The 27,567-nt window shown below is 40.6% G+C and overlaps 1 protein-coding gene across 2 annotated transcripts in view; it reads left to right on the top strand.

The window, feature by feature from the left end:
• Window positions 1–27,567, top strand: part of CPXM2 (carboxypeptidase X, M14 family member 2) — a 61,864-nt gene that overhangs the window by 13,293 nt on the left and 21,004 nt on the right. For both annotated transcript variants that reach the window (XM_071749645.1, XM_071749644.1), the window contains 4 exons: window positions 7,326–7,435; window positions 14,163–14,302; window positions 24,975–25,059; window positions 25,559–25,709. In XM_071749645.1, coding sequence (XP_071605746.1) covers window positions 7,326–7,435; window positions 14,163–14,302; window positions 24,975–25,059; window positions 25,559–25,709 — 486 coding nt within the window. The remainder of the gene's footprint in view (window positions 1–7,325; window positions 7,436–14,162; window positions 14,303–24,974; window positions 25,060–25,558; window positions 25,710–27,567) is intronic.

Raw genomic sequence — 27,567 nt, 5'->3', positions numbered from 1 at the left:
AAGTTTCCTGGCTCCCATTGAGAGCTAAGCTAGAAAACTGAACTGGTAGAAAACAGCCAACTGGGACACAAAGAAATGAAGAGCAAAGTGATTCTGTCTTCATCCCTGGCTTCCTTGTGTTGGGCTTTGGACTGATGCATCAAAGGAAGCTCCTGCATCTCTCTTGGTATCATTTTCCAAATATATTTTGTCCTATACTGAAGCTTGACTTGAGGAGAAGTTGAACAAAGTTCAGTAATGCTGACCTGGAGGTGGTTCACTTCATTCTTCAAGTATCAATTTAGGACTTGGGGAATGGATGTGGGTATTGTAGATCTAATTTCATGGCTCGTTAGTACTAATGAGACCTTTGCAACCTCTCTGCTCTATCCATGTGGGCTTCTTGTGTGTGCCAAGGAGAGAAAGAAGGTGAAAACTGGGTGGTAGCAGAGTGAAATCAGGTGTTTTTAGGGAACTGCTGAAGGCATTTATATTTATTTCACCATTAGGTCTCCTAGAGGCCCAGGTGTGGAATTCTGATCCTAATGATGAAGGATGCAGCCCCTTCCCTCTGCCTCCCATAGGAATCTTTCCCTTGTGCCACCTGGGATCCCTTGGTTTGCTCCAGAATGGTGGCTCTGCTGCAAGAACCCTGGAAGAATTCTTGGTTGTTATATATTTCCAGGGCCTGAAGTTATGGATGTGTTCCAGGTTATTTATGTTTAAGGAATTTCCTGCCTATGCCTTCCCTCTTTGCAACTGCATAGTGGATGTGCTATACCTAACTCTGGATACATTTATTTCTATATAAAGTTATATGGAGAGGGAGGTGGTTAATTGCATCATCAGCCAGTTTTATACTCAGCTGCTTTTATGCAATCATACTATTTTTGGAAAAGTACAGTGGGACTGTTGAAGCAGTTAAACTTTAGCGTTTTTCAGGTCTCATTTATTAAGCCAGGGTAGTATCTGAAGACTGTAGTTGTTTTCTGTCTTGATTTTGTACTTGCATTCCAAGTTTCAATGTTAATTTCTAAGGGCTAAAATTAACATTCTTATTGCAGGATCTTTGCTCTTGCAGTTTACTTCAGTGATTTGATCTTTGGAGCTGTTTCTGCCATGAAGACACTGGGCAGTTAGGAGTTTTTAATGATAATTTTAGTCCTATCCCCTGGCACTCTGTGAGCATCTCAGGTTTTTTTCTCCATTGTTTGGCTAAACCCAGTTTGGCTCTGAGAAAAAAAAAAAAAAAAGGGGGTTTTCATTTTTGATGTCTGTACTCAGTTTTGTGGCTTTAGCTGGAAAGTCCTCATCCTGTGCTTCAGAAAAACATCAGAAGAGTCATTTGAAAATGAATAGCATGGAATTCAGCCTTAGTCAAAACTCATAATAAAAATTGAGAACTGACATGGTGTTATTCAGGCTGTATATTTTTGGCCATTAAAGGGAATAATTTGTCTTTTTTTTTAGTGACTAAATCCATATATTTCCAAGCAGGGAAAGGGTTTACAAAGTGGGTTTACCTGGAAAACAAAGCAAGAAGGCTGAGATTAAAAAGCCCATTCCCTCCCAGAAGTTAAAAGGCTTTCAAACCAAAACTCCTTGGCCCAGAGGAGAAGCTGGTTGCAAAGAAGAGGCAAATTTGCTCACCAAAAGCAGCTCTGAGATAGCAGATGGGTGACATTTGTGGCAGCCTCTGTCAGGCTTCATCCTGACTTGCAGCCCATGGAAAAACATTTCCTCCTGATTTAGGGAGGCTTTGGGTCAGATCTTTAAGTGAGGTGGGTTTTGTGGTTTCTAACCAGAAGCGTTTGTGGCTTGGTTTTGGGAACAAAAACTTCAGCAGGAACCATAAAGAGAAGTGGATGTTTCAGTGATAAATTCTGCCCTTTCCTTCCCAGAGAAGTCCCCAACCTCTTAAACCCCTCTGCAGTGTTTGCTGCTTGTTGTAGAAAAATCTGCAGCTTTGATGCAATATTAGTGAACAATTAATGTTGTTTTAGGATGGAATATTTTGTCATCTATTTAATCTTTTTTTTAAAAAATCTTTGTTGCAAGTGCAGATTTCTTGCTTTGTTCTTTCAGTGCCCTGGGAATGGGTTTGTAAGAAAAAACAAATTAAAGCAAACTGTGGGAGCTTGAAGAATCTTCATCTGCCTCTAGTGCTCCAGTTCTGGGGTGCTGGGGCTGGTGGCCTCATTTTAGTCCAGAAAAGAAACTTGGATGTATTGGTAGCAACATTTGGGATGTGTGGAATAAACCCCAGAAAGTCATGGACCTGGTTCCAGGGCTAAACTGGGCAATCCCAAGTATAGGATGAGACTCCTGAACATCTGGGGGGATTTCACACTTCCATGGTCACATTATCAAAGTAGAAAGATTTAGCTCTGCCACCTTCCCCCCAACCCCCACAAAATACCCTCAGACTGCAAATACAAAAAGTTGGTTAGAAAATGGAGAAGGTTTTTTTGTTGTTTGATTCAACCCTCAAAGACTGTCAATCACAGCAAAGCAATCAGAAGATATTTTAAGCAGGGCAGCAGAAATGTGCTTTTTTGCTGTTATTTCACCTTTCAGGTGCATTGCAGTAAAAATACTTTGCACAGCCATGATCTAAGTATTACTTGAGACACAGGAATTAGGCTGCCAGAGCTGTTGGAAGGTGAAGTTTTCATGGGAAAAGCTCTGAAGTTAGAGTAGAATTTATTATATTGACCACATTAAGATTCTTTTCCTAGACCAACAATCAATAAGAACAACATGAATAGTATAATAAGCATCAAAGTCTTCATCCCCCCATAAATATGTAGTTTTTTGTGTGCTCATCCCACCTGTCTCACAGCTCCTTTGCTGCTTCTGTGTTACCTGTTTCAATGTTCTGCTTTATCCATGTTTGGAAGTGAAAGGGGATTCCTACATATTTTAAAAAGACAAAGCTTCTGGAGCTGAAACCTTTAGAATCATAAAAAAATAAACAGTCAGAGGACATTCAGACTCAGTATCAAGGAGACTGTCAGGCTGACATTTCAGCATTTCTAGACCTGAGGAGCACTGTCTGTGAGGAGTTAGATAAAAAGATTTTTGGGAATTGAAAAGGATTATAGGTATGGCTTTTAAAAGTACAAGTGGAAAGGAAACATGATGCTTCTTTTATTTTTTAATTTCCATATAAAACCCCCAAACATATTCCTAAGCTGATGGAAAATATTCTTTAAATAAAACAATAATTTGTCTGTGATGCCTCTGAGAGAGCAGTGCAGAATGATTTCCTAAATGCATCCTTATTAGATACAAAAGCTATAAAGGCAGCCTGTGCTTACCTGACAATCTTTATTTAGACCAGGAGAAAATAAAATAAATGAATAATTTAGGCAACAAAGAGGAACTGAAGTGCTTTTCTTGCCTTCCTCATCCATACCTCTCCTACTACCTCTCCTACTTCTGGAATTAATATGTTTCTAATAATTCCTGCTAACCCAGTTTTATCAGAAAGAACAGCAGAGCAGCTGCAATTGTCCTGCAGGTGTCAGGACAGCCAGGCTGGTTCTGCAGAGGGTTTCTGACCAGAGTTTTAGGGGAAGATGCTGGGGCAGCAGGGCACAGAGCCAGGTTGAGACTGCAAGTTGAGTTGATGTTGGTTTGATAAAGGAGCTCAGGGAGATCAAGACATATGGAATATTGCCTCATATAGGCAAGGTCTGAAGGGGATGGGCCAGGAAGAGAGAAATGTCCCCAATTCAGCCTCTTCCCTGCAATTCCAAGCTTGATGCTTGATTTTTGGTCTCCCTAAAATATCTTTGAGGTGCATTTTGTTAGTAAGTTGCTATGTACTCACTAGGTGGGTTTCAAAGCCATGGTTGAATTTCCTGTATTTTAGCATAATTTCTTTTCCAGCCAGTTAAAGAAAGGACAAAGTATAACTGGGTCATTTCCAGTTGAATCTATAAGGTATGAACTGCTCTGATTATTCATACTACCCAGTTTCTGTAACTTCTGCAAGTGTTCTTCAGACTAGTATGGACAACACAAAATCATGGAGACAGTTATTGGTTGGCAGTTTGCATTGTTATATGGAAGATTTCTTAAATGAAATACATTAAAGCAATGTTTTTAAAAGTACAGTCCTCACAAATGCCATAGTACAGTGTATTTTCCTGCATATTTTTCCAAAAGCAGTTTGAAGAAGTGGGGTCTAATATGTTCCTCTTTTCCCCCTTTATTGATGGATGGAATTCATGTGCACAAGGAAAAGATGAATATCCCTAAACTGTCAAGAGTCAAATATTATGGCTAGAAATAGAAGGCATGACTCCATTTACAAGCAAAATTAAAGGTCTTCTCTTGTGGAAAACAGTACAAATTCCATACATCAAAGCTGCTGCAAACAATAGTCCTGATGACTCCAAGAATATCATCCCTGGGCAGAGCTGCACAGATGGAAACATCTAAAGGTCACTGGTCTTGTGCACAGATTCCTGCTGCTCTGTTCCTGCCTTGGGATGGGCACTGGAGAAAGGGAAAGCTTTTCATTAATTTTCAGTCAACTATTGGAGCAAAATACTTGATTTTTTTCACCAAGTTAAAAGAAAAAAAAAATTCTTTACATGTTTGGTAAGTCAGTGAAGTGACAGCTTGAAGTTTGGTTCACTTCCAGGGAAAACCAGTTGGATGTTCTCCTACTAGTAAAAAAATAATTCCTGGATGCTGTTGAATGAATGGCAAAGATCCTAAAGGCTTCAATTGAAATATCTTACTGCCTGGGAAGACTGAGAAAGGACAGTGTGTTGCTAAAAACCTACTGCTCAGTTTTCATCCAAAATATTTATCCTGCACGTTGTAGATAACTCCTAGCTGCTCTTAGAGCCTCAGATTGCTTTCATTGAAAAATGTCTTGAAATTGAACATCTCATAATATTGGCCTGTTAATCTGATGTGTTCACAGACAATGCAAACAGCTCATCTTTAAAAAATAAAGAGCAGTTAATCATGTTTAAATGAGATCCATACAAATCTGTTTGAGCCTATTAGTAGGCTTCAGTTTCTCTAGAAACAGAGATAATGCAGACAAATATATGTAAGCAATTTTTTTTTTCAGCCTGTAAACACCCATCCTGCAGCTTAAGAAACCCCCCCTGAAATCCACAGGCAACCCAAGATTATTGCAGTCTTATAAGAAAGAAGTGACATTTCCATTGGAACCAAACCTGCCCCACATCTGGGGTGATGGGTGTCTGTCATGTCAGGAAACTTCAGCCAGGTTTGCTGGGCTCCAAAATTACGTTTCCTACAGGTTTCACGAAAAAAAGAAAAAGGTGTCAGGAAAATAGGTAAAAAAGAGAAAAGTGGTGATGGATGGGAGTGTGGATGAGAGATCAAGCTTTGGTTGGCCCAAGCATTGATGGAGCTGACTGTTCAGTTTGTGGGGAATATCTTTTTTTTTTTTTTTTTTTTTATAAACTCCAAGCAATCCCTGCAGGTTGCCCCTCAGCCCTGTTAGGTGTGGTATAAACACTGAATTCAAGGTTGTTTTATGACCTGAAGGTATAAAGCTTGCTTTCCTTTTTAGCTCAGACCTCTTCTGGGTGGCTCTGGGGAGCCTGGAAATGGTGAGATTTTCACAGAGCAAAATCTCCCAAGGTGGAAAAGAGTTTGCAGGATCAGACCATGAGATTGCTTCCCAAACCTGTCTTGAGGAGTGCACTTGTTAAAGACAGGCAGGCAGTTCCCAGCTCTCCCCTTTACCCCTGTCAGGGGTAAATCCTGCTCTTCCAGCCAGAGTAGGATGGAAGATGAAACACCAGAGAAAGAAATGTAATTAAAACAATCAGTGAAACAAACAAAAATCCTCTGAGCTATCCTTTCCTCTGCCTTTCCATCTCCAGCCTGTCTCTTCTCTGGTTTGGATAATTAAATTGAAAGCTCTTTGAAATGAGGATCTGTCTGCACTTTGTCTCCTGTGTAAGAGAAAGAGCACTGCTGGGACAGCAGAAAATGCATTAATATTCAGCATGCTGCTTTCCTGCAACTGATGGAAACGTGGAATTTTGGCCCTAACAGCTTTCCTAAGGATGCACAAAGCAAGCTTGGTGTGAATTGCCAGGGTGTCATCTCTTCCCTGAGGGATTTTAGACTCTAGAAGAGCACAGGAAAACTCAGAGCCAGTCAGCTCCTGGTAATGCAAATTAAAGATGCAAATTAGACACGGCCAGACTGGGATTCTCAGCTCTGCACCCTCATGGCATTTTGGGTGAGGGATTAAAAACACACACGTAAGAGGGATAGAGGTCTAGAGTTTGGAACTGAGCTCTCTGACACTTCTCCAGCAGCTGCAGCCCAAACAAGATGGGTTTCTCTGCTTCTCTCCCAGTTTGGGGACTGGAGGGATGGTCTAGGGCTGTAGTTTGCTTCATGTCTGGCTAGCTGCTAAAGTAATGGCATCTGCTTTTCATTCTTCAAGGCTTTGGAGATTGGAAAGTTGGCCTCCTGTTTCAAAATTTCCCTCTTTGTGCTTATTCCCAACCTCTGCAGAGCAGTGCAGCCTCCCAGGCCACTGCAGCAGATGTTGTTGTGCAACACCAGGGCCTGGGACTGAAGTTTCCAGAACAGATTTTAATTAGAAACATCTCTTGATACAGTAGCTTGGAATGAGGAAAGGGGGGGAAAAAATCAAAACGAGAAAAGAAAAAATATATTGCAAAAAAGAAAAATAAAAAGCCATTTTATTGACATTTTGTACTGAAGAGCACTTGGATCATAGAATCACAGAAGGGTTTGGGTTGGAAGGGATCTTGAAGACCAACCTGCATGGTCAGGGACACCTCCCACAGCCCAGGGTGCTCCAAGCCCCATCCAACCTGGGCTGAGACACTGCCAGGGATGGGGCAGCCACAGCTTCTCTGGGAAACCTGGGACAGAGGCTCAGCACCCTCAAATTAAATACTTCCTTCCTAATGTCCAACCTAAATCTCCCCTCTTCAAGTCTGAAACCATTTCTCTTGTCTTCTCCCTACACACCCGTGTCAAAAGCCCTACACCATCTTTCTTGTAGGATCTTGTATCCTTCTGATATTGGAAATTTCTATAAGTTGACCTCAGCGACTCCTTTTCTCCAGGCTGAACAACACATCTGTGAAAACCCAAAGCATCAAGCAACCAGAAATAACTCTGAGAGCCACTCACAACTCCAGATCCTCACCAGGTGTAAATCAGCATGGATTTTACGAGAGCTGCTGCCATTTCTCACGGACTTCAGCGGGGTTTTTTTTTTTATTATTGTTGCAGTTTGTTGTGGGGTATTTTTTTTTTTTTTTTTTTAATTACATTTGAATCAATCTTTTGTTTTGCAGATTGCCCTCCACTTGGTCTGGAGACATTAAAAATCACTGACTTCCAGCTCCACGCCTCCACAGCCAAGCGCTACGGCCTTGGGGCTCACAGGGGGAGGCTCAATATTCAGGTAACATCAATTTTCCTCCTAAGTGGGAGAAATGGCTCCAGGTTGTACTGTTGCCTGCAAAGAACCTTGGGATGGTTATTGGTTCTGACTGCTTTGTCAGCTCATGTAATTCAAATGAAGGGGAAACTCTGGCATTACAGGAAGGGGGGAGGTTGATGGATACCTTTGGATTCATTGGACTGGGCTAGGGAAAAAAAAAAAACAAAAAAACCCCAGGTTGTTGTGCTGAGGGTGCAAAGCCAAAAAGGAGCAAGCCCAGAAGTTTTCCCTTCCCTGCTCCTGGGAAATCAGCCCAGCTCCCTTATTAATCAGGCTGGAAGGAAGCTCAGACAGCAAGTTGCTTTTTTGTTGTTGTTTTTTGCCAGGACTTAATGACAGTGGTTAATTGGAAGTGTGGTTTCAAGTGAAGCCCTTGCCCTCAAGCAGCTTTTCAGAGGTAATGATTGCATTACCACAAAAATGCTTCAGTTCACAAATCACTAGCATACAGCCTGGTTTTCTGGAATATTGCAGAAACAAATTCTATTTTCCCAGTTCTTGTGTTTCTGTTTTCTGCTTTTAGTGATGTTTATTAATTTTAGTGATGTTATTAACTTCTGCTTTCCACTTTTAGTGATGTTTGCTGAATTGGAGTCTTCTTTCCAATGTAAAAATGTTCCTTTTCACAATAAAACTCAACATTTAGAACCCTAAGACATAAACAGGATGCTAGAGCTGAGCAAACAAAGAACAATCTCTGAAGTTAATTTCATTTATAAGTTACCTTTCATCAATAGACCCTCATCTAGGTGTGGTTGCTGGGGTTTTTTCCCAGCTGAAGTGGTTTGAACTGAGGCTGGGATGAGGCAGGATGAGCTCTCATCACTCTCATGGTGCCCACTCAGCATAAAGGGGGGCACCTGCTGGAAGGAGGGACCACTCTTGGTTAAAATCCCACCATGCAAACTGGTTTCTCCTTTGCTTCACTTTCTTCTGTTGCCTCTGCATCTCTTTTCTTCTGTTGAGTAAGAAGTATCCTTTTTTTTTTTTAAAAAAAATATATATTTTTTAATTAAATTAATTGATTTTGGTTCAGAGGCTCAGTGCAGCACTTTGCAGCTGGAGCTGAGTGGTTGCACTGGGGTGGGAACTGGGTTCCCCCTTCCCAACCAAGTAGGAGATGTTTTGGGTTGGGTGAGATGTGAGGTCTCACCTGCAGCCCTCAGGTTTAATTTCATTTGAGATCTGGCTGAGGCAGTTTGCTTCATGTCCTCTGCTAGGAGAAAAAACCCTCCGGAATATAAAGAAGATATGCAGGTGGGTTCTGTAGGAATATTTAGTTATTTTATTTTTTTCTACATAATAGCATCAGACCAAGGCCTGTGATGCAAACCTCAGGATTCTATATTGACTCTGGTTTTCATGCTGGTGTTAAAGTCCCATTTATTTAACTTCAAAGAATATTTAACTTCGTTTTGGGTCAAACTAGGAGTCCATCTATGTTGGTGTTCTCTCATCACCACTAACACTGCTCTAAAATAACAATGTTAAATGCTATGGATGATGGATGGATGGTGTTTTCCCTTTGTGCAGTCCCAAATCCCCAGCAGAAGCCAAGGGGAGAGTTTCTCCCATTCCCCCTTCACTCCCTGGGGAGCAGCCATGGCTCAGCCTGGAATGCTCCTGGGGCAGGAGGTTATTTTGCATTTTGCAGGAGGTTATTTTGCATTTTCTGCTGAGAACAATCTCTGCAACACAGAGGCTGCTGATCCCTGTGGTATCTCGGGTGAAAAGACCTTCTGTCCTATGCAAATTGGGGCTTTAGTCTTCTTTGTTCAAAGGATGGTGTCATTTTTTTTTTTTGCTTTTTGAAGTCCCCTTCTGCTTGATACAGACTTTTGTGTTGTCATTTTCTGGAGCTGTACAAAATCTCCAGGTACTGATTCTCCTTATTATCCAAAAGCTCTTCTTATCCTTGTCTGGGACAGGGACTTCACCTGCTCCCAGGGCTGTCTGAGGTTCATACCAATAACCCCACAGCACCATAGCAGTGACTTCTCTTCCTTCTTTTTCTGATTTAGATGCAGCCTTTTTTTTCCTGCTGCATCTTTGCTTATAATAAAAAATCCTCATAATCTTCAAATCAAAAGCTTTTACTGGTACTGCAGTTTTAGCTGTGTAGAGATACAGGAATTCCCTCAACCCCTTGACCAATTAAGAGTTATCCCTATGACTGACAGAGCTAAAAGTCTGACTTTGCAGTTGGTGTTTTCTTTAGATACTGCTTCCCTTGGAATTACTAAAAATTAATTGCACTTTAAATTTCTTCAGACCCTCTTAGAATTTGCACATCTGTTCCATATCACTTGGGCTTCAGTGCTTAATTTTCCTTTAAGACTTCTGCATTTTGGTAGCAGTTAAAAAAATATGCTTATAACCATGAAGAGGGATACTAAAGGGGATGGAAGTGTCAGCTGGGGATTGAGGTCCCTGGTGAGTTGTTTGGGGCTCAAAAGGGGAGGCTGGATCATGCTGGGGAAAGGCAAAAGGCACTGGGCTCAAGCAGCTGTGTTTTCATGCTGTTTAGTTCTGCACATGAAGAAAAACACTTGGTCCAAGCCAAAAAGCTCCACCAGAGCACTATGCTTAATAGAAGAGAAATTATGTGGACTGCTTCCCCTTGGCATGGTCTGGGTATCCCCACAGTGCCAGGACAATATTCCTGTAACTGCTGTGTTCCTCCTAGAAATAAGAAAAATTCCCCTTTCTGCCCCTCTCAACCTCCTCATCTACTGCAAAGTCAGCTGAGAAACTTGGGGCTCATCCCCCAGGTCACTGGCACTGCCTTAATTCCCAGAATAATGAAGCTTTTCAAGATTTTTTGTGTTGTCTGAATGAATCAGGGGGGGTCTGTTTTATTCCAAGGACTGGATAACACCACCTAGGATCTGCTTCTCTTGTGACCTGGCAGGTGTAGGACCTGATTTTGCTCCCTGGATGAATGTGATTAAAATGGAGCCTCCTGAGGGCAAGAGCTTCTTGGGTTGCAGAGAATTTTGTGGTGGAGACCCAGCCTGCAACAGGGGCCCAACCACGAGTAATTTAATATACTCAGGAAAAATCATAGCACTAAATAATGTTCAGTGAGATGCTCTGCCTTCAGTGCTAAATGTCATCAGTGCTTGTCACTTGTACAGTAATCAGCAGTGCTTAAACCCTGAAATAATTAGGCAAATTGTGTTTCTTTTTCTTTTTCCTGGCTGGAGAAATCCAAATAGCACTGCAGACTAAGCAGGCAGTGCTGCCATGTTCATGCAGACAGGATGGGTGTTGCTTTTTGTCTTTTCATTTCTTTTGAAAAGCTCCCTTATCAAAACACAAGCACAAAACAAAATTATTGAAGCTCTGCTGTCAGCTCCTGTGCTTTAATTCTCCTCTTTCCTCCTGGCAGTGATTGCTATAAATACCTCTAATGATTAATCCTTTTTTTTTTTTTTTCCTCCCAACATCCTATGGTAAAACAACCTTTGTGATCACCCTGCTGGGAAAGAAGACTTTAGAGCAGAAATGGTTTGATATCAGGTATATTTTTATTGCTCCTCTAGGTGATATTTGTGGCAGAGGAGTAAAATTTTGTTCTTCATTTGAAAGCAGTTTAGCAGCAGGATCTTTCTCTTCATTATAAAATAAAGTTTTTGGAAGAGTGGTGATGGGATTGTTTATTCTGTCCTGCACGTGTCTAACTCAGAATAATTTATTAATATCAGAAGTCTTAAAATTTGTACAGGAATTGTAACCTTTTGATTTCTCTCCATCTTAGCTTTTGGGTGCATGAGAAGCAGTTGATTTATTTTACTTGAATTACAATTTTCAAAGCTCACATTGTAGATAACTTACTAGGACTGACAGAAAAAAGTCCTTTTCCTATGTAGAATGTTACTTTTGTCTAAGACAGTTGCCTGCAAGAAAAATATAAGTTGGTTTAGACTTGGACTTGTTATTGAAAATTCAGTGAAGGAAAAAAGATTTGAGAAGGCCTATTCCTTACTCCCAGTTTTCATTGAATCCATTATCTCCGTTAATTTAATATATATTTTTAAATTAAGCATTGTACTGAGATAAGGTATCTTGATCAATATTCTTTGAATATATTTTTTCTTATTTCAGGTATAATAATTTTCTTAAAGAAATTTAATGGTGATTTTAGCTGCTATATATTTGATTGACCTTATAAATGTTTTTAAATAGAAACAATCTTTAGATTGTTGTTCTTCAAGCACCTTAAGAAAAAAAAACAGACTTGAAAATCAAAAAGAGAATTTTTAATGTGAATTTATTGGGATCTTTTTCCTTTGGAAAAATTTCAAGTAAGAATTTCCTGTTGTTTAAACTCATTTTTATTTTTTTTTTCTCCAAGTCATATTCTGTGCTACTTAGGCACAGACATCCTGCTGCTTTTTACCAAGTAAAAACATTCTTTTACTTTCAGAGGAGCTGCTGTCAGGAAATGAGAGCAGGAACAAGTAGCAGCCCAGATTTTTTTTCTCCTCTTTTTTTTTAATGTTTTCTCTTCCCCTACTTTAAGGCCAGAATATTTTAAACTCTGCATAACTGAACCTGTCCTTTAGGCTCCCTATATTTGATGAACAATTTAAATATATGCTTAACTTTATATAAGTCCAGGTGAATCCAAGGAGACTTGAGTATTTCATTTAAGTTGTTTTTTGTTTAATTTTGTTTTGGGTTGGCTTGTTTTGTTTGTTTGGTTGGTTTTTGGATTTTTTTGGTGGAGTTTTTTTTTTTTTTTGGGGGGGGGAGGGGGGGTTGGGTTGTTTTTTGTTTGGTTTGGTTTGGTTTTTTTTTCGCAAATAAGTTCTTTGTCTTCTCTGCTTCCCTCTCCTCATTGCAATGTAGAGGAGAGGTTTGCACCTTGCTGACCATCCCACTGATGGGAAATCTTCTCAGGCTGAATTAGAACCAAGGATCCCAGCTGAAGCACTATGAGATTTAGGTTCCTGGCCCACAGAACCTGGAATAATGTTGTTATCAGGGTGCAGGGAATGAACCTGGTGCTGGTTCAAGGTGCTCTGCAGATTTCAGCACTTCCTGGCAAGCCCTGGTTTGGAATACTTCATATATTATGTACATATATGAAGTATATATATAAACAATATATATATATACTTTCAGAATACTTCAAATTACATCTTATTTAAAGATGCATTGGAATCTTTTCTGGGAGAGGGTTATACCTCAGGTCAGTGATCGTGGTTATTTTCTGATGTTTTCTCTCTGTTCAGTTCTTCTGAAAAAAAATATCTTCCATTGTTAAGAGTTTTCCTCTCTATCTTGCACCTTGACTTTTATACTGAGCTCACATTAAAATGTCAGAGTTAATAACATGGAAGTAGGAGGCTTAATGTAAATTTGGCAGCTGGAGGAAAACAAGTTCTTAAGCTGCCTTCCCTCAGCTTTGAGAAAACTCAAATTTGAGAAATTTTAGGAGTTGGATTTGTCTGCTTTGCAGCAATTCTTTTGATGCCACCAGAACCCCACTGGGACAGGGGATGAAGAGCTGGATCTGCACCCACCCAGTGCCCAGTTTGGGGAAAAACTCTGTAAAGAGGAAGGCAGAAAAACTGCCACCAATCTCTGCCATCAGAGCCCATTCCCTGCAGTAAGTTCTGCTAATACTGCCCTGTGGGAAGCTGAGAGAATTCAGAAAATTGAATTGAACAGCTGGATTCTTGGAAATCTTTTTTATCTTTTGTACCTGAACGCACCAACTGAGAATATACAAAAAATATGCAATAACTGTATAGCAAACTTGATGGTCTCTCTTTAATATACACTTTACAAAGTTTTCCAGGCTCTCCTTTTATAATTTGGAAAAAATGAACATCCTTTCTTTGAGCTGCATGTGCTGGAATGATAAATCCACATTAAGCACAGATTAAATATCATAATTTAAGCTCAGAGGACCATGTGGAAAAATTGCTGTGCTCTCTGAGGCAGTAGCCAGCTCAGTGTGAAACATTTCCTGGGCTTTAGTAATAAGATTGACAGCACTCGAAGTCCTTAGATGTTAGGCTATGAATGCTATTTCAGATGTATTTGGCATAGAAATGATTCAAAATACTCTGCAGTTATTTCTTTGAAAATGTTGAGAAGGTTGCTTCGTGGTTTTTTGCCAGCACAAATTGGGATATAGATTGGTAGACAAGTGGAATACAGCTGGGTGCTCCTGAAATGTTTAACCTCTGCTTAAGGCTGGGATAGCCCTAGTGATTAAAATGAAGAATTCTGTGATTGAAAATTGGTGGGACATGGTATTACTCCTCCCATACACCCCTCATTCTGCTTCCAGGGGAAAGGAAATTGCTCTGGCACTGCTCAGTATTCACATGGATTGGAGCTGACTTTTTAGGACTTTCAGAACTCTGAAGATCATGTGGATAATTTGTTCTGTATAAAGGCTCTATCCACAAGCACAGACAGATGGGCTGAACTGAAGCTCTAACTCCAATTTCTACATCATGGTTTTTAGGATTTTTTTATGCAGAATTTCCCTCCCTACTTCAAATAAGAAAATATTTTGGAGGCTCCATGACAGCCTTGGGGGTCTCAAACTGGCCCCAGAGGAGTCAGCAGAATGCATGATGACCTCCTGTGTTCTTTTCCTTTTCCCCATGGAAGATCCTCAGTTTCTTGGTGCTGATTTATGAAGAGAGTTTTGCCTTGTTTTCAGGCAGGTGTTAACGAAAATGATTTTTATGATGGTGCTTGGTGTGCAGGAAGAAATGACCCATACCAGTGGATTGAAGTGGATGCTCGAAGGCTAACAAAATTCACTGGAGTCATCACCCAAGGAAGGAATTCCCTCTGGTCGTAAGTACAGCCTTAATTTTCTCTACAAAACCCTCAGCTTCCAGACCAAGGAATGAATGTTTTATCTTTTGGTTTCTCAAGGAAAAAGAATGGAAATATTTTGTGATATCAAGTAACGAATAGAGTAAAAGGCAAAGAGATTTTACATGTCATAAAACACAAGTTTAAGGGTAGGAAGCTTCTGTAAGCATTGCTTACATCTAGGAAAGGCACCAACATGATTTCCTCAAGTTACATATTCATATTCACCTTGTCAAAATTCCTTGTGTCCAGCTTTCTCATTCTTTTCCTTGATAAATGTGATCAGCTTAACATCTTAAGAATGATCCTTGAGATTTCTTTAATGCATAAGCAATAATCAAATAAACTGTAACATTCCAAAGGGATGTGATTTGAACATGAACAGTTAGATAAAATTTTTTTTAAAATTTTATAGACCAACAACCATGTGTACCCCAAAAATTCCCCTTTGGTCTGAGGGTGCTGCCCATTTCCAGAGCTGAAACCACCTGTGAGCTTTCTGGTCTCTGCTCATCTTACAGAACAAGGAGGTGGCACTGGGAAAAAAGTTTTTGGCAGAGATTTTTGTGCACTGAGTCCTCTGTGAGCTGTTCCTGAGAGCAGGGGCCTGGATTGCTCTGTAGGGCAATGGGTGTGGAAGAGGTGAGAGCTGTAGATGAGGAATAGAGCAATCAGCCAACAGAAACAGGAGATGAAAGGGGGGGTTTATTTTCTTTCCTGATCTTCATAGTGTTTTTTTCAGTCTCTTAATTTCTCATTGAGTGTCACTGCATTATGTGAGCAAATAATCCCAATTGTGCTGCTCTGAGGATCCAGGAGATTCCCAGCCTTGGATCCTTTCTGGTCAAAACTCTTACTGAAGAAAATAAATGTGCCAGGTAATAAAAGGCAAACCAGAAAAGCACCACAATAGCTAGCAAAAGGAGGGGGGTTTTGGGTTTTTGTTTGGTTGCTTTTTTCCTTCTATATTTTCATCTTCAAAGTTCTTTTACCATTGCTGTGGGAGTGAGAACATTTCTGGCAATAAGGTTTCTATATTTATTCCCCATTGTTCTGTGCTAGGTGGATATAATTACTGTGGCAAAGTCTCCTTTTTTCCTACATCCATGCCCCTGACATGCTGCTCCTATCAACACCAGTGCTGGGTTGCTTCTTCATCTTGTTTGGTTATTTTTAGTTCAGCTCCATTGCAAGTTTACAGCAGGACCTGACACGGTTTGAAGTTGGTATTCAGAGTTGTCTCGGGGTGGTTTTTTTGGTTGTTTTTTCTATTGCTGTATCTTGCTTTTCCCTTCTTCCCCCATGAAGAGTTGGTGGGCGGAACCTGCAGCAAGAGTAGGGTTGGTGCTGGGAGAGAAACCCATTGGATTTGGGGAAGAACAGGCACATTTTTGTCTTGTAGGAGCAAAGATGGTTTCAGCTGGACCAGGAGCTCTCTGGGGCAGGTTAGTGACTCCTTGAAAACATCTCCTGTCTGGCCAGGCTCTTCCCCATGGGAAGGGGTGACCTCCTTCCCTATCTCCAGCAAGGGACTTCCATGGAGGTGGATTTTCTAGTCAGGCTTTGATGATTTCCATCTCACTTGGCATCTCTTGATACAGCTTTGGTTGTGGGATTGGCTTCCCTGGGGTTCATCCCGTTTTCTCTCTCTCCCCACATAAAATTTTTTTTGAAAATACCTTTAAGGTCTTCAAATCCACCACTGCCAAATCCACCATGCTGAGGTACCACAGGAGATGTTCAGGTTTTTAAGAGTCCAGGCTGATGAAGCAGCTCTCATTTGAGCCAAGAGTTGTGTCCCTGGGACTTCCAGAATCTCAGCACTTGGGAACATCTTATCCAGGAAGAATTAATCCTATTGTGGCCTCTGAAAGGTCATCTTTTTGGTAGGACTTTCTAATCTAATTCCTTCAGCAGCCAAAAAAATGTGAGGAAAGTAAAGCCATGAGATCCTGGTGTGGAGATGAGCTGGATGAGGGGAATCTGAAGCCAGACAGGAGTGGAGACCTTGAGCTCAATGCAGAAGCTGCCTTAGGGAGGTGTCCAGAGGCACTGATGGAAGCTTTGGGACTTGTGGCAAACTGAAGAGCCAGCCCAGAAGGAAGAGGCTGGTAGGATATTTTTTGGGAATGTGGACATATTCTTTTGTGACTGTTTTGCTATAGCAGACACTAGAGACAGAGGAGGCTCCTCAGCTTCCTCTCTTATGCTGAACTACTGACTGCAATGGTAGAAAAAAGGACTTTGATATGCAAAATTGTACAAAAAGATGACAATTTGTTGCCTGAGGCACCTCCCCAACTTCCTGAAGGGATGTGACAAGGATACAGTGCTTTCATGACAAACAGGGTGGTACATTGGAGAATAAATTATTTCAAGTAGGAGAGCCCAAAACCATCCCTCTGATCTCTGCTCTATTAGAAGCAAAAGCCTGCCAAGGTTGAGAGACAGTGTAAGGTTTTTATTTAAGCCTTGGAGATGTTCCCAGCAGTACATTTGAAAAATAAAAATAAAATCAAGGCACCAAGTTATGTGCTAAGTTCACCAGTGCTATTATGTGCTAGTGATAATCAGAAAAGAGGGTTTTTTTTATATTTTTCCTCTTTCTATTGAAAAAAAACTTTAACCAAAAAAATGGAAAAAAAATAGTTAACTGAAAGGTCTCTGAGCTGCTGCCTAGATCAGGTTTGTCCCTCTCCTGATCCCTTTATCTGCCAATCCTGAGTCAGGGAGGATGTGTAAGATGACAAGGGAGGGCAGGCAAGGACTCCTGCAGCAAATATCTTTGCCCCTGATTGCAGGGCTGCCCCACCTGAGTTTTTGCCTTTGATTCTTGTAATTTCCATGTGGTAGCCAGGACTGGTGGTGGTGGTGACAACTCTTTGCTCCTCTCTAGCAGCACTGGTGACTCTGGTTTGGTTTTGCTGATGGTTTTCCCCACCCAGAGGCACCCTGTTCACTCCCAGCCCTGTTCATGGGTGGCTTGGTTCTTTTTTGGAGCTTTATAGGCAATGGATAAATTGAAGATTACACTTGATACAATTCAAAGAACACATAGTGGTAGGAACTGCTTCACCTCTGTTATTCCACTCCCAATCTCACCTGGAAAATTGCTATTTCTTGTCTCTCTTCCCCAGGCAAAACTTGTCTGGCCAGGGCTCTTGTGCTTAAGACATGAGAATCTTGAGCAGGAAGAGTCCAAGCTACAAAAAGAGCTCTTGAGAGCACAGGTGGCCTGCCTGGAGAAAGAAGGAAACCATGTTTGGGGTGTAACAAATATTTGGATTGTTTAATCATTTCCTTTCTAAGGAAAAAACACTTCTGAGGCAAAGTTTGTGCTCGAACTGCCTGGCTGTGAATTCCATGAGGGTCACGTGGAATCTCATCTTTCTGCTTTGCTTTTCTCCTCCTCTAACCAGAAAAAAAAAAGAAGCTTTGAGCAAGAACTGAAGTTGAGGAGTCTTTCACCAGCCAGAGAAAGCACATGGGCTCAGGGGCTGTTCAGGCACCTCGAGCCCAAACCTGAAATCATGGCAAAGTGCTCTTTGAGCATCATAAATAAAAAAAAAATAACTTCTTAGATTACCCAGATTTGCAGATGGGGAATTTCTCAGATCAGGTGGGTCCCAGCTGCACAAACCTGGATTCTTTTTGGATCTTTATAATGAGTCTGTAAAATGCAGAGGTGCCACCAGTGTGGGTTGGTATGGAAAACACCTTGAGAGGGAGTAAATTATAATTCCTGTTGGACTGAGAAAATCTGGAGCTCAGAGCCTTTTTCTGATGAGCACAGATACCACCTTGCTTCACCCTGATTATCTGGTGGCTGCAGATGGGCAGTGGGATTTTTTTTGTCTTCCTAGGTTGTGTAAGTGAATTTTTAATTTGTTTCGAATTGTTTGAGTGGCAGAGCTGAGCTGCAGAGCTAAATATTTGGGGGAAAAATGCACTATGGAATTTTTCAATATTCCTGCCAATGCATCCTTGAGTTGTAGGAACCAAATACCTTTAAATAAGAGTTCAAGGCTGTTGAGTGGGACACTGGAAGCATCACTGTGGAACTGTGCCATGTATTTAGAGCAGTGATGTGCTAGCTCAAAATATGCACTTGACAGAGGGGAAAGAAAATATTAATCACTCTTAGCATTTTGGCAAGAATCAAAACAGCATAGGAAGCACATTTCTCAAATTAGCTTTTGATAATTCAGCACCCTCTTTCATACCAAGAGAAAACCCACTTGTCTAAACAGACTCTGTGTGTGCTGACTGTAACTTAAAGCTTCAATTTGTTTTGATTTTTTCTTTTTAAGAAGAGGATGCAATGTTTCAGTGAGCAAGATGTATTTGTGACCGTGCATTTTATTAAGATTACTCTCTCAGCTGTCTTAAATTATGTGCTCTCACTGCCTGTCATGACATAGAAAAATGACAGCAATGTGTGGGATGCTTCAGCTCCAAAACAAAATGCTGCAAGTTGTAGAATGAAATCAAGGTAGACTTATTCCCAAATATATTTCCTTTAAGATATTTTAGCCCTATTAAAATTTTTATTTTATGCAAGAAAAAAAAAATGGAGGGTGGAAATTTTCAAAGTGATTTGGGTAGAAATTTGTGTTGCAAAGCTGCCATTGGGCTTCTAAGGCTGGAGAAATAGGGGAATAATTTTGCAGGGTTTGTTTGGTTTTCTTGTTTTTTTGTTTTTGTGTTTGTTTTTTGGATTTTGTTTTCTTGGGGGTTTTTGGTTTGTTTTTTGGGTTTCGTTTTTGGTGGGGGTTTTTTTGGTTTTTTGGTTTTTTTGTTTTTTGGTTTTTCTGTTTTTGGGGGTTTTTTTTGGGTTTTTTTGTTTTTTTGTTCTTTGGGTTTTTTGTTCTTCGGTTTTTTGCTTTTGGGTTTTTTGGATTTTGGGTTTTTTGGTTTTTTTGTTTTTCTGTTTTTTGGGAGGTTTTTTGGTTTTTCTGTTTTTTTTGTTCTTTGGGTTTTTTTGTTCTTGGGTTTTTTTGCTTTTGGGTTTTTTTGCTTTTGGGTTTTTTGCTTTTGGGTTTTTTGCTTTTGGGTTTTTTGCTTTTGGGTTTTTTGCTTTTGGTTTTTTTTGTTTTTTGGTTTTGTTGGTTTTTTTTTTGTTTTTTAGTTTTTATAGTACACCATCATCCTTGGCCTTCTTTGTGCTCAGGGAAACCCTTTGTGGTCCCCAGCATCCCCCATGCCAAAGTGTCCTTAGGGAACTGTAGGTCTGTAGCAAGCTGGGTCCCTTCCAGACCTGAGACCAAATTTAGGTCATTGCAGTTGAGTTGCCTCTAATTTTGGTGGTGTGACATTCTGCTCTTTAGTCCCAAAATATTGTCCCAGATTTTAATGTGTTGCTAAACTCACTGTTAATTCCTCAAAAGCTGAGCTTAGATTTTATGGACATGTGAAGATTGCAAGGTTGGGTTTCAACATCCTTGCTTGCAAGAGGACAAAAATCCTCCTATCCCCACACAGAGGCTGAGAAAAAACACCTTGCTGGAACTTGAAAAATTCAGTGATGTTTTATCCAGCTCATGTAAAAGGGGAAATTCTGACACAGGAAGAATTCCAAACACCAGCAGATCTCTTTGCAAAAAGTGACTTGAAATGGGGGTGTTAAGCCCATAAAATCTTTAATTTGACCCCAGGCAGGGGACCTGGCACCTCCAGGTGTTACTCTCTGGATGCACTGGGTTTTCTAGAAAGGTCAGGAAGTCAGAGATTAAAACCTTGTAAAAACCTGGCTCTCAGTGGCAGCTTTTGGGGCAGCAAATGAGATTCCCACCCAACTCCTCCTCTCTCGGGGGAGAGCCTTGGAAAATCTGGGCTTAATTCATTCTGAGCACATGAAATTCTGGCCCTGAGCTTTTCCTTTCAGGGTCTCTGAAGAGCCTGGATTTCACAGCAGTGTTTTCATTTAAGCCAGCTAGAAGCACTTTTAAAAATTAAACATGCAGATTTTAATTATTAAAAGAAAATAGCCCTGCTTGCTTGTCAAGCTCCATCTTTTAAATCCTATTTATTTTAATTAGTTTGTAAAACTTGCTGAGCTACCTGGGGTTAGCCCAAGCATTTTCTGACTTGGCTTCGTTTTGAAACTGTCTCATAGTGGGTGATTTAAAATTTTACCAGCATAAATATTATTATGGAATATTAATGGTTTTTCCTTTAATTTCATAAGACTGCAAATTACTTTTTTTCCAAGCAAAAAGCCATTTAATTGCTGGCAGCTGATTTTGTGCATGAGTACAGTTTGGGTTTGTTTTTTTTTTGGTGTAGAGATTCTTCAATTTCAAATATTTTGGCTTGCCAATTTATGTATTATTGGAGGATACATATCTGTGTGCCTGCCTGGGTCTATTTCCTATTAGTTTTGTACTGCAGATAAATCAGATTGCAATGACAGGAGAAGAATACAGTGGTCAGCTGGAGCAAGGTCTAATGTAGAGGATGCTCATGTGAACTCTGCCAGAGTTTTCTTGTCTCATCCCCAGAACCTGTTCCACTTTGGGCTTCAACTTCTGCAGATTGACACCTGTCAACCTCCTTCATTTTTGTGCAACTTGATTGATGTGGAAAAAAAAATCCCTAGAGCCCAGGAGAAGACTGTCAGCTTTATTTCACTTGTTATTTATCCAGCTTAAAATATTTAAAACCTTAAAATATTCCAGGGAGCAGATATTGCTCAAACAAAATAAAACCCCATCCAAAGAGCCAGAAGCCTCTCACCTGCTGGAGGCTGAGCAGCCAAACTCCTGGCATCCCTCCACTGCTGCTTGTTTAGCACTCCCTGGGGGTTGGCCTGAGATGGAATCCTCCTGTGTGTCTAATAACCATAAAAAAAAAAGAAAATTGTCCAGGGAGAAAGGGGATTTGTTGTCCTGGTGCTGTCAGGATGTCTGTCCCTGTGCTCAGTACCCTGATGATGTGTTAGATAAGGGAAAGTTGATTCTCTGCTCAGGATTTGCCAAGGCTGTAGCAGAGATGCTTTTAATTCTCTGCTTTGAATCAGGTTTGCTCCCTGTCCCTGAGGAACTCACTTAATCCCTCTGGTTTGTTTGGTTGGTTGATGTGTTTTGCTTTTTTTTAATGGAAATGGACAAGCTGGACATCTCCATGCATAACAAGAAACTGAATTTAAAGTTGAAGATGTTCAAATAAGCCTCACTAATGCATTACATATAAATTAATCATAATAAAAAGATCGATCACATTAAGTGAATTTGACATATTTTGATTTTTTTGCATTTACTTTTTCTGAAATGATCTTGGCAATAGATTCTGAAACTTTTTTTTTTTTTCCAGATAGGTTTCTTCTGAAGAGATAAGGCTGCCATAAATTTTTAAAAAAGGATTATAAATGGGAAGCACCTGAATCCAAATGATTCCTATCAAGTGGGTGCCCTGTGATCCTTTTGTGAGCACTGCTGGGCTTGATATGGGAGTCTGTAAGGAGCACTCTGTGCCAGGGGGTAATGAACTGGAGGTAACCTCCAATTCTTTTCAAGATCCCATCACACAATGACTCCTGCATTGCCAAGATTCCTGACAAGAGGAGCTGGATAATGAGAGCAGTTTATCCCAAATGCTGGCAGAGGGCTTTGCCTGAGTTAAGTCTCCTTGACTCTATAAACCCAGCACAGACCTGAGAAACAGGTCACAGGGAGGTTTTAGAGACTGAATTCAGAAGAGCTTCTCTAAAACAAAGTTAGGGACATCCTAAGTGCTTTCAGCTTTGCTTAGGTTTATTTTTTTCAGTGCTGGTGGGCCTCGAGGAGATTTGATATGACATGGAGCACCAATTAATGTCTGCAAACCCCAGCTCTGGGCTTTTCCTCTCATCAGGTACCACCACAAAGCAGCTGCCCCTGCAATCCTTCTCCTAGCACCAGACTTGCCTTCAGCTGCTGTGTTTCTGTGATGGATTTCCCTGAAAGCTTTAGATTTCTGTGTCTGCATGAATAACCCCAGCACAAGTAGGGATTAAACTCCTCCATTCCAGGAAGCTCCATTCTGACTGGGAACCCCCTGGCTGTGGCACGTGCAGCACATCCATCTTCCTGGGGTCATCAGCCCCATATGTGGAGAAAATCTGCAGCTTTCAAGAAGATTTAGTATGTGAATGCCTCTTGTGCTGGTCTGGATCTGTAAAAATGTCTGGGATTTAAAGTTACTCTGCTTTCTGCTAGCCTTCCAGGTACTCTGAACATGGGAACCCAGGCAGTGTTCCCCTTCCCCATGATGGGGAATGGGGCTTGAAGGCAGAAAATGCCATTTCTGAGGGGGGATCTGAATTAACAGCAGCCTTTTAAATGTTGGCAGAAGTGTTTGTTTTTTCTTAGATAAAAAGGAGGAAGAACTTCAAGAACTTGAGAGTTTTGCATTTTGGGCAGAAGGCTCCTGGTCCCCCATGATGGTTTTGTTCTGCATCTCAAGAGATGCAAAGTGGATGCTTATTCTTCCCAGGCAAGCAGAGCTAAGAGGATGTGGTGTTGGACCTAAAAGTTTGCACTGATTTAGCTCATTCCATGACCCTCTGGAGTCCTTCTACACTCCAGGTGTCCATGATGGATGTGGTCCCATCTGTATTTTTGTTGGCAGAATGCCTCTGAAAAAAAAAGTTACTTGGTGGTTACTTGGTACCTTTGAAACTGTAGAGAGTGAGAAAGTTAAGGTATGGTAAATAAAAGTGTAACAGGATATTAGTGTAACAGGAATATTTGCTCCAGGCCAATAAAAAGAGCTGGTTCTTTTCAAAACTCTCTATGTGAACCATGATTTTCTTCCAAAATTCTCAGTCATACAGAATGTCCACTGTTATCTTGTTTTCAGGTGGTTGTGATCCTCTGATTAAGAATTTATTTCAGGGGTAATGAATATGGATGTGCTGTGTTTGTCCTCCTGATCTTATTTAGGCAGCTGAAGTGAGAAAAGTTCTGTAATACTTCAGAAGCAATGATGTCTTTTTAGTTTTTGACATTTTCTCTTTTGGTCATTTATGCTGATTTTGAAAAATGAACAAGATTATATATTTAAAAAATATTCAACAAAACAAAAAAACCCCATGAGATTTGCTTTCAATCTTGTTTCTTTTTTTGAATCAGAAAAAGATTTTTCTTTTTCCTGGAGTTTTATTATACAATTATACATTTTCTGCTGCCATGAATTGACTTAAGTGTTATTTGAAGGTCATTATTTTGTACCAGATGAAGCTGGGTGAACTTATCCTGATATTGTGGCTGATGAATTTCCTCTTGCTCCATCCCTGCCCCTTTTTTAGTCCTCATTAGAAGCCTGTGTCTCTTTTAGTGACCACAGAAAAGCTGGTTTGTCCCTTCAATATAAGCACAGTGATGTCAAGGTGTGTTCACAGCTGACTTACCTTTAATTATTGAATTTTAAGATAAAGCAAAGCAAATGAAGTTGTTTTTGCATGGGTGCAGTGCAAGGGGAAGCTTTTCTTAGGTGTGTTTGTCCTTCCAGGTACTCCCTTAACTCTGTCCCATATTCTCTGCTGCTTGTCCCATAACTGCCCAAATTGTACCTAGTTTTTTTTTGGGGGGGGGGTTTTGGTTTGTTTTTTTTTTTTTTTTTTTAAGTCTCAAGAGCTTTCCTTGTCCTTGGTTTCACTCCCAGCAGTCTCCTTGGACAGTGTGTATCCTGCTCTGGAGGATTTCTGGTTCCACACCATCAGTTCACATACACACAAGTAGAATTTAATCATCCTGGACTGACTTGATGGTACAAAGATACCCCCAAGCCACAACTCTCCTCCAAGTCACTGCCTTGTGAAACCAGGAAGGTGTTAGGGGGAAAAAAAAAATAAAGTTCTGCTGCCCTTTTAGGCCTAGAAATGTGAGAGGAGAGTCAGGACATGACCTTCTCCATAGCTATATAGACATTGCCCTGGGGGATGCTCAGGTGGTGTAAAAGCCACACACACTTTTAACTCCACTCAGAAAGGAGGAATCTGTTTTATTCCCTCTCAGCTGAGTACAGACAAGACCCAACTTCAGTAGCAATGGAGATTATGCTTTTTTAGATTAAAGAAAGATCAGCCTGCTGAAGGTTGATGTCAATATTGTAGCAGAGCACTAGAACTGTGATCAGTTGGACTCTGCTCTGCAGGGACAAAATTGTCTCTTTGTTCCTCTCTCTTCTAAATACAAGGATGACTGCATGCTCCAGGCATCTTTGCATTGAAAGAAATGGAAATTTTGCTGGTTGATATTCATGGGTTTTGCATCCTAGAGGATTTATTGGGTTTTTTCCATCCTCTCTGATAACAACAGCAGAAATACTAAACGGTCTGTAGCTGAAAAGGTGATTTTGAACTCTGTGTGCATCTGTTTCTAATGAAATGAGATTTATCCCAATCTCTGCATGTAAAAGGAAAGAAGATCAGTAATCCCTTACCTCCTGGAATCCCAGAATATTATCTTGGTTTATTTGCCTCTATGTTCTAGGTTGTTTTAATAACCTATTGCATCTAAGTTTACTGTCACTTTCTCAGCCAAGCTGTTGACGTGGATTTGACAAATGAGATTTCCCCAGCAACCAGTCTTACAAGCTTTGGTACATGAAATCTGATTTACAGTCCTTCTAAATTATCAAAAAATAACTTGGGTACTCTTTTCTTTTCTAGGAGTAACTGGGTCACCTCCTACAGAGTGTTGGTGAGCAATGACAGCCACGCCTGGACTGCAGTCAGAAATGAGTCTGGAGATGTGGTCAGTATCACAGACCAGGTGTTTGGTGAAGATGGGCAGAAGTGGGAGAGGGAGAACTGTCCCTGTGGAGTTTAGATTTGTCAGATTAATCAGTAGAACATGACATCTCTCAGTGGTCCTGCTCATTTTAAAATCACATAACAAATAGGGACCCAGAATGTCCTGTAGGACAAACCTGCATGTGTCCACCCAGGGATGTCAATGCCACCCTGGCAGTGGTCTTGCTTGTGATGTGACATGTTTCATGTTGTATGGCCCCTGTGAGGGTTAGCAACAGCCTGCTGGTCCCTGGGGACATCTCATACCCACAAAATGCCTTTTGTTGGGGATGAGGTTTGGAACCCTGGCTCCTCCTGAGGGAATTGCGCTCATCATTTCTGCCCTGAACCACCACCAAACCAGGCTGAACTGGGTGACTTTATTTGTTTCTGTTCCCAAAGCTGCTAAAAGGCTTTTTGAAGAACTGATCTTGCCGTTTCCTTATGTTTGACCTGCACAGATTTTTGAAGGAAACAGTGAGAAGGAGATCCCAGTTCTCAACATGTTACCGGTGCCTCTGGTCGCCCGGTACATCCGGATAAACCCTCGCTCCTGGTTTGAAGAAGGCAGCATCTGCATGAGACTGGAAGTCCTGGGGTGTCCTTTGCCAGGTAGGAGCCTTTCTCAGCTGATCTTGACGTGGCTGCCTCCCCCAGAAACTTTATTTCCTTTGGATATCTTTGCTTTTGATGCAATTCCTGTCCTTGGTGAGTCGAGTTATGCAAAAAAGAAAGAAAAATATCTGGATACACAGTAACAGGATAATCCTTCAAATGCAATCACATAATATCTGTAAGTGACTTTATTAATAAAACAAGGTGGCAGTGATGGTCTTAACAAGATTTTCTCTGTTGTTCAGGCTGAAGTGCAGTGCACTTACTGAGAGAGGCAATAGGATTGTCTTGGGACAGTCTGAAGCTTGTAAAGCAAGAAAGAACCATTACAATTACATGGTCTGTTTTTTAATCATTATTATTTAATTTATTGTTTCATTGTACAAGTTTTAGGACTTCCCTGAATTAATTGGAAGGGAAATACTGGGCTGAACTTGTAAAGGGGGAAGAAGTGGAGTTGAAGGTGCAAAGAATTTTAAACAAATTTCAGGGGTTATCAAATCCAGACTCATCACTGGTGTGAGTTTCAAGTGAAGGTGGATGTTTCAATCCACGATAAGGACTGTGGAAAAGACAAAACCTGATGTTCAGCACAAGCCTCAGATCAGAGCTGTTTTTCTTAAAAGTGAAAAATACAATTAAAGTTTTGCTAAACTATATACAAAGTGAAACCTTACACAAGGCCAATTAAAAATAAAAAAAGCATTCAGTAATGCAAATTCTGGCAAAGCCATGTTTCTGTGCAGCACCTTGTTGATAGTCCCATAGTGGCTTTGTGTCTTTATATGTGTGTGTGTATATAAATATTTGAAAAAATGTTTATTTCTCAGTTTCCCACTACTCATTCCATGTCTCTCATCTGTTTTATTTCTTTTTCTCTCTTTGATCTTAAATTATGGCAGCTTGGGACAGCTCTCTCTCTCTCTTTTTTTTTTTTTTTTTTTTTTTCCACAGGGGGCTATGAATAGCATTTTCAGAAATAGCAGAGCTGGAAAGAGAACTGCTTTATTATTACTATTACTGCTTTAACTCTCCCTACTGCTGGTCAGAAACTCGATGCCTCCAGCTCCACTCGTTTTTGTCATTTAGATGTTTACTCATGGCTGAAAAACCCCCCAAACAATCTGGCACATTGAAAGAGTAATTCTCTGGTGAAGAGAAGTATGGGACAATATTGACATAAAACTTCTGTAGCTGTGTCTGTTTTCACTTCTGAAGCAGTGAAATTTAAAAGCTGCCTCTCTGGGGATAAGGGATCCATCCTGGTCCCGAATGGCAGTGACCAGGGGTGTCCTGTGTCTGTGAATATTAATGTTTTCAGTAGGATTTTGATTTATTTCACCCATGGATTTAGAAACCCCCAGCTCTGTGGTTGGTTGTGATTCCCACTGCACCTGAACAAAGATAACCTCAAACCACGTGGGAGAGCAATTTGTAGAGAAATCCTTACAATCCCGTTCAGTTCCTTAAACCTGTACTTAAAAGAGAAAAAATGTCTGGTTTTAGAAAGGTCTTTTTTATGAAGTGCAGCAGGTATTTACACCCTGTTAGCAAGGACACATCTGCACTTCCACCACCTTGTCATGAGACCTTTTCCAGTCTTGGATTAACATGGAAACATCATCACTTCTCCATCACAGTCACTGATTGAGTTAACTCCCTTATTCAGTGCCTGACTCAGTTTCTTCCTGAAAGAAAAGATCAGAATCATTCATAGAGAAACACAACAGGAATGGGATGTATTTATTCCAGGTGTAATTGGGCTGAAAGAACTACTAGGTTTGGATAAGCTGCTGACCAATCTTTTGAGCTGGGAAAGATCTGACATTTCTTTCTTCTCCCTCATTTTGTTCAT

Source organism: Heliangelus exortis, chromosome 7 (genome assembly GCF_036169615.1).
Source record: "Heliangelus exortis chromosome 7, bHelExo1.hap1, whole genome shotgun sequence".
In the NCBI taxonomy this organism is placed as follows: Eukaryota; Metazoa; Chordata; class Aves; order Apodiformes; family Trochilidae; genus Heliangelus; species Heliangelus exortis.
The sequence above is the reverse complement of the archived record's forward strand: the minus strand, read 5'-3'. Positions and strand labels throughout refer to the sequence as shown.